Source organism: Malurus melanocephalus, unplaced genomic scaffold (assembly GCF_030028575.1).
Source record: "Malurus melanocephalus ecotype Western Australia unplaced genomic scaffold, MMel_1.1 scaffold_16, whole genome shotgun sequence".
In the NCBI taxonomy this organism is placed as follows: domain Eukaryota; kingdom Metazoa; phylum Chordata; class Aves; order Passeriformes; family Maluridae; genus Malurus; species Malurus melanocephalus.
Window position 1 is genome coordinate 1,263,176 of NW_026623248.1, and position 17,412 is coordinate 1,280,587.

At 40.8% G+C, this 17,412-nt stretch overlaps 1 protein-coding gene across 1 annotated transcript in view; it reads right to left on the reverse strand.

The window, feature by feature from the left end:
- Positions 1-17,412, reverse strand: part of VWF (von Willebrand factor) — a 117,810-nt gene that overhangs the window by 16,650 nt on the left and 83,748 nt on the right. The window contains exons 35-45 of the mRNA XM_057385611.1: positions 15,507-15,727; positions 14,352-14,544; positions 13,382-13,723; positions 9,964-10,169; positions 8,071-8,173; positions 7,899-7,973; positions 7,288-7,392; positions 6,622-6,827; positions 5,193-5,342; positions 2,650-2,760; positions 470-653 (exon numbers count right to left, since the gene is read on the reverse strand). Coding sequence (XP_057241594.1) covers positions 470-653; positions 2,650-2,760; positions 5,193-5,342; positions 6,622-6,827; positions 7,288-7,392; positions 7,899-7,973; positions 8,071-8,173; positions 9,964-10,169; positions 13,382-13,723; positions 14,352-14,544; positions 15,507-15,727 — 1,896 coding nt within the window. The remainder of the gene's footprint in view (positions 1-469; positions 654-2,649; positions 2,761-5,192; positions 5,343-6,621; positions 6,828-7,287; positions 7,393-7,898; positions 7,974-8,070; positions 8,174-9,963; positions 10,170-13,381; positions 13,724-14,351; positions 14,545-15,506; positions 15,728-17,412) is intronic.

Below are 17,412 nucleotides of genomic sequence, written 5' to 3' on the forward strand. Positions count from 1 at the left end.
CCAGGCCCTTATCAAGATTCTCTCTCCATCTTTCCTGTGGGCTCCCTTCAGGCACTGCAAGGCCAGAGTGAGGTCACCCCAAAGCCTTCTCTTCTCCAGGTGAACAATCCCAACTCTCTCAGCCTTTCCTCCCAGCAGAGCTGCTCCATCCCTCTGATCCCCTCGGTGTCCCTGCTCTGGACTGGCTCCAGCAGCTCCCTGTCCTTGCTGTGCTGGGCCCAGGGCTGGATGCAGCTCTGCAGGGGGGGCTCAGCAGAGCAGAGGGGCACAATCTCCCCACCTCTGGCTGCCCATGGCACCTTGGATGCAGCAGCAGATGCTTTGGTACTCAATGTCTAAATTACACAAGAGCATTTCAAAGTGGGGCAGTGCTTCCAGAAACTTTTAAAGGTGTTGTTGAGAATCAGAAAATCACTCCATGAAAATACTTATGCTTGAATGAGCCCATTTTTCACACCCCAAACCTTACCACATCTGCAGGAAGGACAGCAGTCTATCACTTGGTCACAGCGCASCTCCGTTCCCTCTGGGCAGTCTGGCACATCCATTTGGGAGCAAGAAACATTCTTTTGCTGCACAAAAACCTCATTGTTCACCCGGACACACTYGTTGACAATGCAGCGGTTCCAGGGGGATCGCCACTCTGTGCCAACCTGCAGGGAAATTGTGAGAGGACTAAACACAGGCAGCAGTATTTGTGCCCCTGGAGAGAGGGAAGACCACCTTGGACAGATGCTGGATTGGCAAAAGCACATTTATTGCATCGGGAGCAGTGTCACTCAACAGCTCTCCACAAACCCTTGCCATGACAATCAGCCTATAGAGCACACTGTATTTGGAGAGAATAAGAACTACAGGAGTATCCTTCAGGTAGAAAATAAAGGGACAGGTCTAATAACAGGTGAGGAAAGAAAGGCACTCCTAACTGGAGTTCAATCTGCATTTGTCTCCTGGTGACTGGCTGCACTGCATATCACTGTAGCTGAGCAGCCCCTCTTTCTGCTGGAACCTACTGCAAATCAGATCTGCTAAGTCCAGAGGAGGTTTTGGCCCTAAACCTGGAACACTTGCAAATGTAGAAAAGACCAGATCCTGCTGGCAGTTTTCTTCTTACAATCACCCATGGGTCAGACAAAGTGGGAACTTCAAGTGCAATTTATGGGAAGAGACATCACCACAGGCCAGGAGGAAGGTGCTGCCACARTTGAGTGCTGGGAGGAGCTGGTCATTGCTTTGTGGCTTTATTCCTCCACTGTAYCACTCTGAATACACTTCCAGAATAGTGAAACTGAAGATCAGATCCCCACCTGCAGTCAATTCAAACATTTTTGCTCAGAAATTAGGGAACACTTTCCCCTAGTGGGTTAAATACTTGGTTCTTCACTAATGTCAGAAGATTTGGGAGAGGACATAGCAAGAGAGAGACTGCAGAGTATATCCATTACTGTTAGGACAAAAAAAAATTAGTGGGACATTCAAATAGTTCCACTGAAGGCTTGTTTGATGAAGCAGAGATGAATATTGATCCACRTTAAGAAACATCCTTGTTAAAACCAGAAAAAAAGAAGGTTGCAAAATGATGCTTCAACAAGCTTTTTCTTTAAGACAGGAGCAGATTGCCTTTGTAAAAGAAGAAATGAGAAAGTTTATATTAAATATATGAATGTGAGATGTAGGTAAAGACTCAGRCATGGTATGAAGAATGACACTGAGGGAAGATGGAGAAGAGGCCTGCTATTTTAAATATATTCCATTTACTGTTCTTGCCTTTGTTGAATCCGGAACTCTACAAAGGATTAAGAAATTTAATGCTACAGGGTGTAGCAGAAGCTTGCCAAGGATGGTTGGGTTAGGAATAGAACAAAGGAATTAAAACTGTAGGGAAGAAAAGAAAAGAAACAAACATCCAGGTAGATTTCCAGAGCATCCACAGGGCATTTTAAATGACTGTTACATGCACTCACTTCACTGTGGGTCTTTGAATCTAAAGTTGTTAAGAATAAACTTATTTTGAGCAGAAAACAAGCATGCCCTGGACTACTGTGGTCTGATCAGACATGCAGCAATCACAGAATCACAGCATGGCTTGGGTTGGAAGGGATCTGAAAAATCATCCAATTCCAACTCCCAAACTTCCTCTAGAGCAGAGTGCTCAGAACCCCATCCAACCTGGCCTGGAACACTTACTAGGCTGGGGCAGCCACAACTTTGGCAAYTGGAGAATAATCCAGTATTTCCTGATATTTCAGTGTGTACCAAACAGGATACCCTACTGCAACAGGGCTGTGGAAAATCAAGCAACCCACTACCCCATCTGCCTGCTGGCCACAGAGCAACACGACTTAACTGGGATAAGTTAAACAAACAGCTGGCAACCAGGGAGGCATCATATCCAATGAACATTCTTTAATGCTACCATGGCTGAAATGAGTAATTTTACACAAAATATCTGACCCAGAAAAGGGTGGGGAGGATTCATATGTCAGAATTGACTGGGTAGGTCATGGGCCACCCAAAACATTGTCTCTCAAGGCTGCTTTATGTGTAGAAGAAATAGCTGATATCATCTTCACCTCCTTCCATGGAACACAAAATAATTCCAGGGGGATTTTAGTAGGAGGGGAAGTGTCCATCCCATTGGCACCTCACCTCATGCAAAGGAGGATCTTCATCACCCCGAGGCCAAAACTGCTGCTCCTCACAGGCAGTTTTCTGGCATCTCCCACAGCACTCGCCTTCTGGCACAACATACTTGTAGCCCTGGAGGAGAAAAGAAAAGCACTGASTGACCCAAGAGTAGGAGACAAACAAGGACATTGATCCCAGCCTTTTCCTTAAGGATCAACATTTAATGTTGGCAGCATTTTATAAAAAGGAGAGTTTGAAAAAGGACATTTAGAATTATGAGGATTTTTTTAAATTTTTTTTAATCTCTTTTTATATATAATAGTATTTTACAAAAGCAAATTAAAGGTAAAAATTGCTCTTGTGGCATCTTGGAGGTTAATCAGCATTCACAACTGCCCTTCCCACTCCGAAGAATTCAAGGGTAGGTTTCAGTCTGAGCACACACAGCTATCTGACTTCYCTGTGTTTAAGCAGAAGCAGGAGGTAGGTTGCTCAGACATCTAATCCAGGGATCATTTTTGACCTGATCATTTTATTTTTCATAGACTCATTTAGGTTAGAAAAACCCTTTATGATCATCAAGTTGAACCTTGGGGATCATTTTTGACTGATCATTTCATCTTTTCATAGACTCATTTAGGTTAGAAAAACCCTTTAAGATCATCATCCCAGCACTGCCAAGTCCAACACAGTTTAAGCCAGCATTTTACCTGCAAAAGGCCTTCCAAAAAAATTCTACAAATTGAGATAACAAAATGAAACTACTATGCCACACTAGAGATAGTGTATCTTATCAAAGTCTGACACTTAACTATGGAAAACCAAATAAGCAGCATAAAAGTGGAACAGCAGCCCCTCTGATACTAAAAGAAAAAAAAAAACTTAAAAATACAGAAAAACAGGTTAAAAAAAAAACCCAACCCACAGAAATAACAGGAATCCAAATTTTAATTTTTAATACATATTAATCTCCTGAAGCAAGCAGCCAAATACTGAAACAGTGGGATATATAAATTCAAGAAAGCAAACAGTTATAATCTAATTAGAAATAAAATATTCTATATGCAATAGCTAGGCAGTCTCCAAGGGGTAAAGTATAATGCTGATCTCACAAAAGAGTTGAAGCAAACATGTTCAGTCAACAGATAATATTGTTCATGTAAAAAATGCCAGTAAAAATAAGCATAAATTTATTTTGGTCAAACAATTACTGAGGAATTCCCAGCTGCTCCTTCCCTTCATTGTCTCTGACTCACAATATGAGGCACATTAGCAAGCCTTGATAATCAATGGACTTTGACATGGAAGTGTATTCCATATGATGTCATAAAATGTGATGCCAGACCTTGACCCAGCTTTGAGCTRTTGAGTATTTGGTTTTATTTTACTTGTATCTGCTAAATACATGCATGAGACATCTGAAGTATCAGATGCAACTTTTTGTGCAGCAAACTCAAGAGAAGTGAAAATCCATGAGCTGTTTGTGCCCAGAAAAAAAGCAAAACCCAGATGCAGGACCCAAATATTATTAAGTTGGTTTGAATAGAGACATCCAAAGTGCAAAGAGGTGTTACAGAGAAGGTGTTTTGCATCTCTGGTGCACTGACAAAGATCACAGAATCACAGAAAGGCCTGGGTTTGAAGGGACCTGAAAGGAGCCAGTATGCATTATGGGGTTTGGGTTTTTTTTTTTTTCGTTTTTTTCATGTAGCCAGATATAAAAACTCCAAGTTTTCACAGAAGTCAGATGATACAGTCAAAAATGATGCTGCACAACTTTAACGCCTGGCAATGAAATTCATAACCAGGAGCAGCAGAGAGTCTAAATACCATCTTAGTAATGATCCATGATTAAAGTAGRTATTTGATATCAATACAACTTTCARTRCYGTCTAATCTGAACTGAAAAATAAGATTTAGGTCAATTCAAACTGGATAACAGCACCTCTGATGCCCTTGATATGTATATCCACTGAATCAAGAATAAGCAAAAGAGAAAAAAATCTGAGCTATCCAGGTAGTCCAACAGTCCAACAGTTTTGATTGTACAACTTGATAACCATTAAAGGAGCAGAAGAAATGACAAATTCCAAAAAAAAGAACTGGTATTGTTTCCATCAGGTCTTTCTATGTGTTTTTAACCATTTTTTTTTTTTTTGATGCTGCAATGTCAAGGAACTCTAAGTCTGCATTAAGGATATTTTATTGGAATAAAAAATTACTGATAAATTATTGCAATGAACTTAAACACTGCCATAACTGAACTTCAGACATCATGAACACTTATTGTGCAAGTGATGTAAATGACAGACACTTCAGGATGCAGTTTTGCTTTTATCAAAGTGTAAAATACATTTGTCACCAATTTTCTTGGCAGCAGGACGCAATCCTAAAACAATAACCCAAAAATAAAGTCAATAATGCTCTTAGATTTTGTTGCCAAGATAATTCATTGCCACAACACTTATTTTTCTATTTTTCTCTGGTTTCTCTCTAAATAAAAGGGAACAGCAGATGCCCACCAGGGCTCTGCTGGTTACTGCACTGGTTCAAATGTTACTCACCCGAGAGCAGAAAGTGTCACATTCTTTGTCACGACACTCCATCATTTGCAGTCCTGTAACATCATCCCTCATACGAGTGCAAGAGCATTCCCTACATCCATCTTCCCAAGTTTTCCCAACAGGATAGACTATGTTGTTGTGCACACACACCTATTAAAAGGAATAATTAATACATAAAAGAGCAAACTGGTGCTGTCAGGGCATACTGCTGGCTCCAAAAGGCTGCATTTTAAGGTGCGAAACCAACCACAAATTTTATGGAATATTTTGAACCACTTAGAATTGCTATAGGTTTTAAGATTGGGGCCATACTGTTGAGGAAAGGAAAAATAAGTGCAAACAAAGCGACTGTTTTATAGCTAATAAATTGGAGAGTTTTATCTGCAGTCAGTGGAGTTGCCCAGGGTCTGACTCAGTTTTCCTGTAAGTATAATGTGACACAATAATTAGGGATAATAAACACTGAGTCCTCTAGAAGGAGCCTTGCATGTAAAACTCCATCCAGCTAAACCACCTGATCTGAAGAGATCCTATTGGGAGCTAAAAGCTTTCATCCTCTTGCATCCTTAAGGTATCACAGCTACCCCAAAAGCAGAGCCATCTCTTACACTGAACTTTTCAATAGTAAATTTTACAGCTTGGTATTAAAGGGAGAACATCAYTTGTTTTACAGACAGAGCAAGTAAGTTCCAGAGACATAAAATGAATTATGCAAGGTCATGARCTACTTAGAAATGGACAATAAAAGGTAAATCTCCAGAGCTGCAAGACAATGTAACCCTATGTTAAGGTTTTAATTAAACAGTTACATTGCCCTCCAATTTCTCCTCTAAGCAACTTTACCTCAAGGGTTAACATAACAAGTTAATAAAAGGTTGGCAAAATAAGAAAAACACATTCTAGTGAGGCCTTAGCAGAGTGAGGTATTAATTTGACAAAAATGGGAAAAAGGTAATATCATTCTTATAAGATACAACACCCTATCAGGCAGAGACAAAGGTAATCAATGAGCACAAAGAATTTTAGGTGTAAGGTGAACCAAATATGTCAATAAATTTAGTATGGGATTGGAAGAATGTGTATTAATATAGTGGTCTTAAAGTATGTACATCTGTTATCAGAAAACAAATTTAAAATCACCTCTGAAATTCCTGAGGTTTGAGTGACGATTAAGTTTCAAATGTTTTTTGTTTATATTATCTCAAAGTTACCAAAAATGGACTGGTTAAATAAGAATTAATTATTGTAATAAAAAAAGCAACAGCATGAAGTAATAGTGTATTTTTTTCAGGCACATGTRAATTGAAAATGCCCTGGCATTATTTTCTAGCAGTCTCATTGGGGGYTTATTCATACCTAGCAGGCACTTGATACCACTCCGTGTGGAAAAGACACTCTCATCCACGAAAAGACATTTCACTTCCCTTACCCGGTCTGGAATGCAGGTGGTGGACACACAGCCACAGTCATTGGTGAGGGACTGGGAGAGATAGCCCAGAGGGCAGCTCACTGTGGAGTTCCTACAGCTGCAGGTGCACTCATATTTATCACAGCACTCGGTCTTGACAACGGTCAGCGTCCGATGCGATGGGCAGGAAAGCCTTGGGATGGAGCTGCACATTTCCCTGTTGCAGGCTGGCAGGAAAAGGTRGGCACCATGTCAAGCTCATGAATTTTCAGAGTGCTGCCAGTGAACAGGACAGTTCTCTGGCAGTAAGGCATTAATCACTACCTCAAACTGTTATAGTCTACTTAAAGACTGAGGAGTAAGGCAGATATAAAAGGCTCGGGTTCAGGAATTCAGAAAAGTTCCTGCCCTGCCAAAAAAATGTTGTCTCATGCACAAACAAGATTTATAAAATAAACATAAGGGTCAGGGAACGCATGTCCAAGAGTAAAGTGTTTTTCTTGTCCTTAATTCGAAAATGTACTCAAAGTGCCAACGATACACTTCTGCCAAGTCTGGGAAACAATTACATGTCCAGTGATGCCAAAATTAAACCTTTTGGGGGAAAAATAATGCCTAAAGGAAGTTGTCAGTGTTGCTCAAATGCAGTGATCCAGTGCCACTCCCTGCTAGGAAAAGCGATCTTACCACATGTGTAATTGGGTCTACATTCTCCRGGGTTGGTCAGGGCAAGCTGCAGGCCAAACTCACAGACAGGGGCAGGAGGCAAATCACAGGAAACCAGGTCACACACTGAGAACAGAAATTTCAGAGGRTAGTTAAAACCATGCCTGGTTAGTCCTCAAGAAAGGACATGCACATCCCATTAGACTCATACTCAATTGCTGYCTTAAAATATGAAGTACATTAGAGTTCAACAGGTCAGAGTTTGTTTTCAAAATAGCTTAGGGAAGAGTTCAAGCTTGTGTTATGGGGATTAAGGTTATTGAATGGGCAAATAGAGACCATGCAAAAATAGATACTTAAAGAAAACAAACCAKTCTAATATCATTTAGACAAAAACAAAATGCTCCATTCACTTCTTCATCTATACAGAAAGAGGGACAGAGTTGGAAGTGAATGGCACCTCACATCCTTAGGAGCTGTTCGGTTTTCCACATGGATGATTGTACAATCATTCAGTGATCTCAAAAAAGCAGCACTGAATTAAATAATAAAAACAAAAAGGGATTGTATACCTCAGGAATATCTGGCAAAAATACACACCAGGAAGATTCCAAGAGTTTATRAGAACCTACCACACTCGTACTCAGGGCAGCACTGGCCAGGGCCCCTGCGCAGACGAGCAACTTCACACGGACCACATTGGACAGCTGGAGAAAACAACCATAAAACAAGTTTGAGAAAGAACTAGGAAACCAGGTACCAAAACATCAGTTCAAATCCAATCACAGAGCTAAACGAATTTACGTTTGAGAGTCGGGCAGGGTCGGACCGTGCAGTTTATTTTCTTGTTATCGAGACATGTGCACATCTTGCAGGGCTCATTGTCAGGAATCCATGTTTCCATGTGCTGCAGGAAAAAAACCCAACAGGTTGTTAAAAAGAAATCCAAYGTTCTGTTCACTGGTATGTTAGGGATGGGAGTGGGTGAGGGTGAGTAATGTTAACCTGGAAAATCAAAAGATTTATGGAGATTTATCTATRAAGGGTTGGGTAGTTGCTGTGTTAACAGTAAGAAACTAGGAGATACAATTCTGAAATGACTGTAGTGTGCCAATTTAGCAAAAGATGTAAAGAATGCACAAATGGGATGAGGAATTACCATTGTTTTAAGCATGAAAAATGCTCAGATATAAATGCAATTGCCAGCTATTGTGAGTAACAGTGAACTGGTGTAACTACATACCATGATTGCATGTTGTGTGGTAATAAGGGAAACAGCATTATTTTGGGAAATACAGAGAAGTGWCTGCTTTCCTAAATTAGTAGGACTTCAACATAGAGAAATAAATAGTGCATATTTTTTATATTAAGAATATTTAGAGTGTCATCACTTGACTCTCTAGTGGGCTGAAGACTGGAAAAGCACTATAGCAACTCTAGAACTGAAACCATCACTGTGGTGGCTACCTGGGGATAATCAGTACATTCAGAAACCACCACTAAAGAGAATAATTTTTCCATCACTGCTCCTTCCCATGAGAGAGGAAATAATTGACATCAAAGCTGTAGTTACCTGCACAGAACTATGAACATTTAATGCACATGTGAATAGGGAGGTAAGAGTGGAAAGATTATGAGACATTTTACTTTTCAGAACCAGTTCACATTCTGACGAGAACATGTAGAGTAGGTCAGAATGCCACAAAAAAAAATGCTGTCATCTGGAAAACTCTGAAGCATGGTTTAAAACTAACAGTCTGCTGAGTGCTTAAAAGATAAGAAGGAAAAATAAAAAGACAAATCTAAGCATACTACATCTATACTCAGAGACAGTTACATATTTTAAGTCAGTCTATGTGAATACTGGAACTGAGAACCCCATAAGATCAAACACAGTCAAGGGTAGAAAAGAACAGAGGAATGAACAGCAGAGGAAAAGAAAGGGGTTAAGGAAATCCTGACCCAAGTGCCTGTTGGTCTCACTGCTGCCCACCAGAACTGGAAATAGTTCACACATGAGTTGGAAGGGACCCACAGGGATCACTGAGTCCAGCTCCTGGCCCTGCACAGATACCCCAACAATCCTACCCTGTCACTGAGAGCGTTGTCCAAACGCTCCTGGAGCTCTGGCAGCTTTGGGACTGTGCCCATTCCCTGGGGATCCTGTTCAGTGCCCACCTCCCTCTGGGGGAAGAACCTTTTCCTGATATCCAACCTGACCCTCCCCTGACACAGCTCCAGCCATTTCTTGGGTCCTGTCCCTGGTCACAGAGAGGAGTTTGGTGCCTGTCCCTCCACTGCCCCTTGTGAGGACTTCAGTGAGCTTTGCAAAGACAATACAACACATTATAAGCAAAGGTTGCAGATTTATGATTAAATTGTCATTACTAGTAGAAGTCTGGTGAATGGAGATGTTTATTTTGGTAAATATTCACTTACACCATTGCTCTCTGTCTCTTTCCTCTAGACCTCTCCCCACATGGAATTGTCATGCCTGTCCAGATCTGTACTGTCCCAGCTGCGACCTTTATATCCAGTCCCAGCCAATTTCACACTGGGGGAGCTACATGGGGCTGACAGCCAGCAGGTTATGAGGAAGTGAGAGAGAAAATAAAGGATCCAAAGGGAAAACAGATTTACTTGCAAAGGTGTGAACTCCAAGCACTGCCAGAGGTGAGCTGCTGTGTATGTAGTTACCTGATGGATTGTGCCATCCTCACTGACACACTGAGTGCAGACTTCTTCACTAACACAGCTGTCACCAAAAATCACCTTTCCCTCTGGGCAGAAGCAGCCTTCCATGGGATAATCCTTGCAAACACTTTCTTTGGTATTATTCTCACAGCTCTTCACGCAGGCTTTGTGGCAATGATCATACGTCAGATATGGGGCACATTTCATTGCTGAGCAAGACAGAGAAAAAAACACCACTTTWATCTAAACAGTTCAAAAGAAATGCAGATCAATCTTTCCACTCAAGTTTTCTGTAGAATTCTTCCAGTTTTAGAAAGCCATCATCCAATGAATGGATTTGGTCCCTTGCAGCAGAAATCAGCACACCACATTTTCAGGCCACATGAATCAGCAGCAACATATGACTTACCCAAATAATGATACAGTGGTTTAGACGAGGGTGCGCTTGTCTAATTTTGTTTCCAACGCTGGGACATGGACCTAAGAATTCAGAACCTTATGTGTATGGTAACAGTGCATAGTTAAGAGACAGCCAGGACAAGCTAAAGCACTGAAATAAGATTGGGATTTTGCTGTTGTTGCTGGGGGGTTTTTGTTTGTTTTTTGTTTGGTTGGGTTTTTTAACTTCATAGGCTGCAGGGTTCCCATACACTAAAGAAAGCTAACAAACAAAACATTTTGGTACTTCAAAACTGAACCTGCTGTATTTCTGCATCTTTATAACTGAATTGCTTTATTAACAGAATTAACTGAATCAAGCCTTGTAAGCCAACACAACATTTTTAATTATGTGTTCACAAATCTGAGGATATTGTCTCTAAAAGCAAACTCAAAATTAAGACTACAGCTATTCAAAAAACCTATGGACACAGCTTCCATACTGTATATTCCCTTAAGCCTATTTTTCTCTACAGCTTCAATTAGAAAAAGTGTTTCTAATTCCCARTCTGTGACTGCTGTAAGGTTTATAAAACTTTATTTCAGTCCCCTGACAAAAAACACTGAAAAAAATCCAGAGCTCCTAAACAAACAAATATTCATCAGCTGACCTGTCTACACTCACCCTTCTTGGCAGCCAACTGAGACAGAAATGTCTTTAACATTAACTCTTCYCATGTTAAAGCCAATTATTTCATAGAATCATAGAATGGCTTTGGTTGGAAGGGACCTTAAAGACCATCTTGTTCCAACTCCTGCCACGGCAGGGACACCTTCCACTATCCCAGGTTGCTCAGAGCCCCATCCAGCCTGGCCTTGGACACTGCCAGGGATGGGGCAGCCACAGCTTCTCTGGGCAACCTGTGCCAGGGCCTTACCAGCCTCAGCAAAGAATTTTTTCCCAATATCCAATTGAAACGTCCTCGGTTTCAGTGCAAAGCCATTCCCCCTTGTCCTGTCACTCCAGGCCCTTATCAGGAGTCTCTCTCCATCTTTACTGTGGGCTCCCTTCAGGCACTGCAAGGCCACAGTGGGGTCACCCCAAAGCCTTCTCTTTTTCTGGCTGAATATAYCTGAATTCCACAGAGTATATTCATCCACCCAGGAAGAGCAATCAGGAAGGGCTTGTACTGCTTKGAATGATCCAATAAGGCATGAAAAAACCCCAAATAAAAACAGAAAATTCTACATGACAGGGATTCAGTGGAYTGGGAGGAGAGAAGCAAGGTAATCCAGAACTGTGCCACTGTTATTAACCATGTTGTGGTAGAGTGATCAATCTGTACTGTCTATTTAGTCATTYATGTAATTTGGATAAATCAAATGCTGGCAATTTTATTTTTGGCAGTTGCACACAGGCAYCTGCTGGAAGAAACATGATGATGTTATTGTTGGGACACCTAAGATTTTTATGCAATTAGTGTTAAAATGAGCAACTCTTTGTCTGCCCTTGCACAGGTCGTGTAACCAGACAGGAATTTAAGAACTGCACAGAGTTATTAAGGTAATCTGCTGACATCCAGCTTTGGACATTACAATTGGCAAAGTCTGACTGAGGCCCTGAATTTGAAAAATGGTAGGCAATATTCTCCCCCTGCTTTCTAGGACTACATTCCAAATACACTGTATGCAATAACCCATGAGCCTGGAAAGATATTTCAAACATTAACTGGAGGTTCAGACCAAATTCACACTGACATTCTTGACTTACTACCCCATCATTCCTTCACTCTGAGGTTAAAACATGAAAAAAAAATTTGGTTTTCACCTTTTATTTTTTTTAATCATGCTTTTAGGATACTGGTTCTCCAGTTCTGAAAAGTATCCAGGGAAAGAAAGCAAAACAACAAGAAACAACTCAACTAGAGAGGTAGAAGGTGAGAAAACCAACCTGGACATTGAGACACTCTATGAGAAGGCAGCTGGGAAAGAAAATGCCGACACACACACAYCTAAAGCACTTGACTAAGCCAGGTACACTGAGGGAATACCCGAAGGGCTGCAACCATCACTGCAGAAAGGTTAACTAGAGAAGGTGTAGAATAAGCCACTGCAAGAGTTATTTATTTGTACTTAATGATACCTTGCATTTTTGGCAAATCTTTAGGTCAGTCTCCTAATGGGGCTTTCAGGACAAACAGGAACAAAAAAAAACAAAAGGAAAAAAAAACAGGAATGGAAAGCAGAATGAGTTGTCTATGAGAATTTAGGAGAGTAGGTATATGAAGCAACAATTGTCCAAGTTTGGCACTAGCATGGGTGTCTTGCTYGCCTTGGTTGGGTTCTGGGTAATGTGCAAGATTCACATCCTGCTACRCTGCTTTCTCACACCTCCAAGACAAAGCAAACCCCATGCAGAAGAAGAACCAGATTTTCAAAGCAAATTACAGCTGGTTCAGTCCACCTAACTTGCATGTCCTGGCAAGAAATGACACCACAAAAAAGATGCCATTTCCCTATTTTTCCCTGTAGCAGAAACTTAAAACCACATTTTCTTAAGTTTYGGCTTTAATGGAAATTGGAGGAATTTGTGAAACTTTTTACAAAGAAGAGTCTTATTTTGTGCCAGGTACAGTAGTGACACATTGGGAAGCAGTTCCACCAGTCTAAAGTATGAGTTTCTCTGTCCACCTGAGGCACTCCAAAGATGTATCCAAGCAATTATATCTGCTGCTAAGACAGCCTAGCAAGCTCTCAACCCAAACTTGGCCCCACAATGGTTCAGTGGCTGCAGTCAGGTACTTTTCTTTCCCTCTAGCCTGGAATTTTACCAGTTAGCAGTTTACAAGAAWCACTTCTTTCATAATATTCAACTTAGTGTATGGCAAACCAGTTATGAGACCTGCAATACAACATGTACAATAAACTTGATCTGGAACTTCTGCCCTATTACATAGCATTCAAAAAATTAATATGACACTGATGAGATGTCACAAAGGAGGACAATTCCTGTATCAGTTTTAGCACAGAGTAAAACCCTTACGGCAAAGCTCRGGTGTTCTCCAGTCCACGCAGACGCCGTATTCCCTGCAGATGTGAGCGTAGGAAGTGATCATCTCACAGGCTTCCTCCTCGTAGCAGCTGCTCTCCAAGCAGGCYTCGTAGAACATGCTGGGGGAGATGAGGCTGTGGCACTCCATGAACTGGTCCGAGAGCAGGAGGCGGCAGTGGCYGGGGATGCGCTCGGAGCACTTGTCCTCCTTGCGGCTTTCACAGACCTTGCCCAGCTCTGCCACTGTCCAGTCGTGGATAAACACATCTCTGTCAGTAGTGACAGAGCCATTGCGCAGCGTGAAGTCATTGACGTGGTTCTGGTCACACAGCCCTGGCAGGGTGAGYAAAAGGGGAAGAAAAATCTCTGAATAATCAGAAGTAAAGCATACCTAGAAAAAAACAGGCATGGTACAGATGACACTGGTTAGGGCGGCTCAAGGAATTCATGATATTCCTTACAGCTGTTGTCAATAGAAGCACAAACACCCTGACTCTTTTTTCTCATTTCCTTACTAAAGGAGTTACAGGTTATGGCACAGAAGTACAATCTCTGTACAGATTAAACCACTGAGGGTACCACAGAATTAATTCAGGTAGCACTTGGCCTCTCAAATTTTTCACCTTCACTGCAAGCATATTTCTCACATATATGCATTTGTAATACAAAATCTAACCTTCATCCAAAAAAAGCACGTATCTCCTTGAAAAGATAACTTGAAGCAAGAAAAACCAGAGAGCTGTCTGTCCTTTTCTTACTAAGGTATTACTGGGCATCAGTGAGCTGTTGCATGGGCAGTCAGAGTAGATAAACCTACACAAATTTTGCAATGTTCTCCCAAGAGTGTGGGACCTGTTCACCGAGAGAGTTTACAGATTTAGAGTTACACAAATGGCAATGAAATAAATAGAAGTTCAAGCCCAATTAGGAAGCTGTTAAAACTACTAACTTTCAAACTTACCACAAAGCCCTTTTGTTCCTGAAGAAAAGCTCTTTGAATTAAGYTTAAGAATAAATTCATTGTTTCTTGGAGTAAATGTGAGATTATGTCCKAGAAGGGAAAACTTGATTTCATGCATTATTTCTCCATAGGCAGTGATTTCAAACAAGTTGCTAGAATAGGGCATATGAACCCTTTCACCATTAACAGTAACCTGTTAAAAAAAAAATAAATAAAAAGACAAGGTCATCACATCAGTTCTAGCAAGTAGCTACAAATCAACCCAATTTTACAGTTGAAGACCATTTTGATTCGACAAAGACCTGAAGATTCAACTGAATCTGGAAATAAAAATCAATTTCACCAGTTGAAGMTTTCTATTGAGTCTAAAAACATGCCAAAGTGTTTGACCTTCATTTTGTGAATTATATGAAAAACTCTTTCAATGTTTTCCTGTAGAAGTGCATTCTTTTAGCATCACGTGTTTACAGACTAACAGCCTCATGCTGTGAGGTTTGAATGCTGCCTCAGTCGAACTCAAGGCTGTCCATCACCATCCATGGTGATGGACACAAACTTGGTGCAGGTGTTTTGATCCACTCTATTTTGCTAGATGAGTCAGAAGAGATCCTTTTGGCAGGTTAGTCTGCTCCTATGTGTCTGAGCACCCAGAGGCTGAAAAATGGGTTGAGTTTGAATATTCTCTGCCTATAAAACAGATGTAATGAATACTAAGCTGCCCTTTATCCTAAAGCTGAGGTCCAGTTGCACACAAGGTGAGAACCACCTCCCTAGACCTTCAGCTGCCAGGCAGGCACACCACCGTGGGGAACCGAGCGCTCTCCCATGGACCAAACAAAACCATAGTGTAAAAGACTTCTGCCAAAGGAGAAGAATCAGAATGAGTAGGTCCTRTCTGTAATCCTGCCTTTCTGGCAGAAGTGTCAGGGAGATGATGCGAAATTCCATGTTCTTGACCCTGGCACACCATAACAATGGTGACAAGAAGAGGAGAAACGTGTCTGGCTCGTTACATGAACATTAACTGTATCATGAAATGGAGAAGAGCCGTTTAAAATTGGCTGAAACTGGATAAAGGGAAYAAATTTGTCCCCATAAACTGAATTCTACAGCATGAGCAGACAATGCAAAGATGAATTCATGGTGCTTGCTTACTGCCATGTCACTGAAGAGCTGCACTGCCACTCCACGATGCTTCACTTCAATGGAGTCCATGCAGTTCATCCCGGGTGCTGCTCTGCATGACCCTTCATGGAGAAGGACTTCAACATCATGGTCCAAGTCTTGAAACAAGGTGTAGGAGCAATTTCCATTCAGCTTAAAATTCAGCCCATCAAAAGTGACAATATGCTGAGATGAACTTCCTATACAGACACCTGAACATAAACAACAACAACACAAAAGAACATGTAAGCATCTGCTTTTGTTTAAATTTTATTATTTCTTCACAACTGTTGTGGGCACGGGGAACCAGTTAATTGGGAAAGAGAGGAAGGTAATGAATGTCAAATGCTGCAGCAMATCATTGACAAGAAACTTGGGTAAATACTTCATCACATGTGGAGAGTTTTTGAAATAACTTTGGGAACAGTTAGTATTAAAACAGATTTGGATAAACTTGTAGAAAATCCCTTTGCCTGGAACTTATTCACATTGAATATAATTTAGCAATAGAATTTATGTTAAAAAAAAAAAAAAAAAAAAAAAAAAAAAAAAAAAAAAAAAAAAAAAAAAAAAAAAAAAAAACCAACCAGGAAAATCCCTTTCCTATTTGTGGAAAGACTGTAATACACTGTTCAATCTTTGCATTGCACTGTATTCTGTACAGTGTTACATTTGATTCCAAATAACACTATTCCACCTTTATCCCAAGTTGATATCCAGGGACTTTGATTTTCAGACTAGAAACAAGAAAATGCAGAGAAATAATATGCACAGGATAAACCAATGGCCAGCTGACAGCTCAGTGTTCTGGTYACCAGGTTATAAACACTTCCTTGTCCTCAAAAACAGGAAAACAAAGAGGATTATAATCCCAGAAGAATCAAAACAAAASCTGATGCTTCTTGCTCATGTGTTTTCAAAACTCTTGCTTAAAGGGTAATAAGTACAATAAAAGTAATGCCAGGAAAACAAGAAAGAAAATTACCATTGTTTACAATTAAGTGCTTTACTTGTAGTTGAGAATAATCTGTTTTTCTATTCAATAACCTTCAAATTTAATTTCCCAGGAAAAACAGCARCCAGAGGGAGGGAAGGAGGAAGGGAGGAAGGGCTCTCTTTGGAGCATTGGAGCATCTTCAGCTATTTTACTGTATCTGTTTATGAAGTTCTTGTATAAATAACAAAGAAATGAGTTAGCAATAAAATCACCTWTCTCAATTTTTACTTATTCATGGACATCTAAAAAAGTTTACATTTTAAATTCTCCATAGGTTTCTGTAGCACAAAATGCACTAACATGATCCATTTAAAAGTAGTCCAAGTGCACACAGCAGCCATGAATCACATTGCAAATCATGCCACTGTAAAATCTGTAATGAGTTCAGCAAGCARGCACCTCTGCAGTGTAACTGCTGAACTATCCTCTGAACTCAGATGACCCGAGAAGAATTCTTCAAGGRCTTCCTCTTTGCAAGAGCATTTGTCACAACACCCACATTGTCAAGCCGTGGCTTGAATGTGTGTTTTAGCTCTCTAAATGAGTGACTCATGAGTCAATTTAGCAGCATTTTCACAGGTGGCTTTACCAGCCTCCTTCCATTATAATAGAGATGCTACAGCACACAGAGCCCCTACTCAGCACCTCCTTTTTGTGCCCATCTCTGCTTTACTGATTGCTGTGATTATTGTCTCAAACWGCATCAGTACCAACTTTTCCAGCTGCTACAGATGTTGCTTCAGTTGGCACAGAATCACCCTGGATGCACTGAGCAGTCATTAAAAGAGGACTTGACCCATGGGGATTTTGAATCAGCTGGGTGGGGGTGGGGATTTTTTGTTCCCTCTTTCTAGAACATGAATACTTTCTACTTTTTCCTCACAAGTTGCACCACCAGAC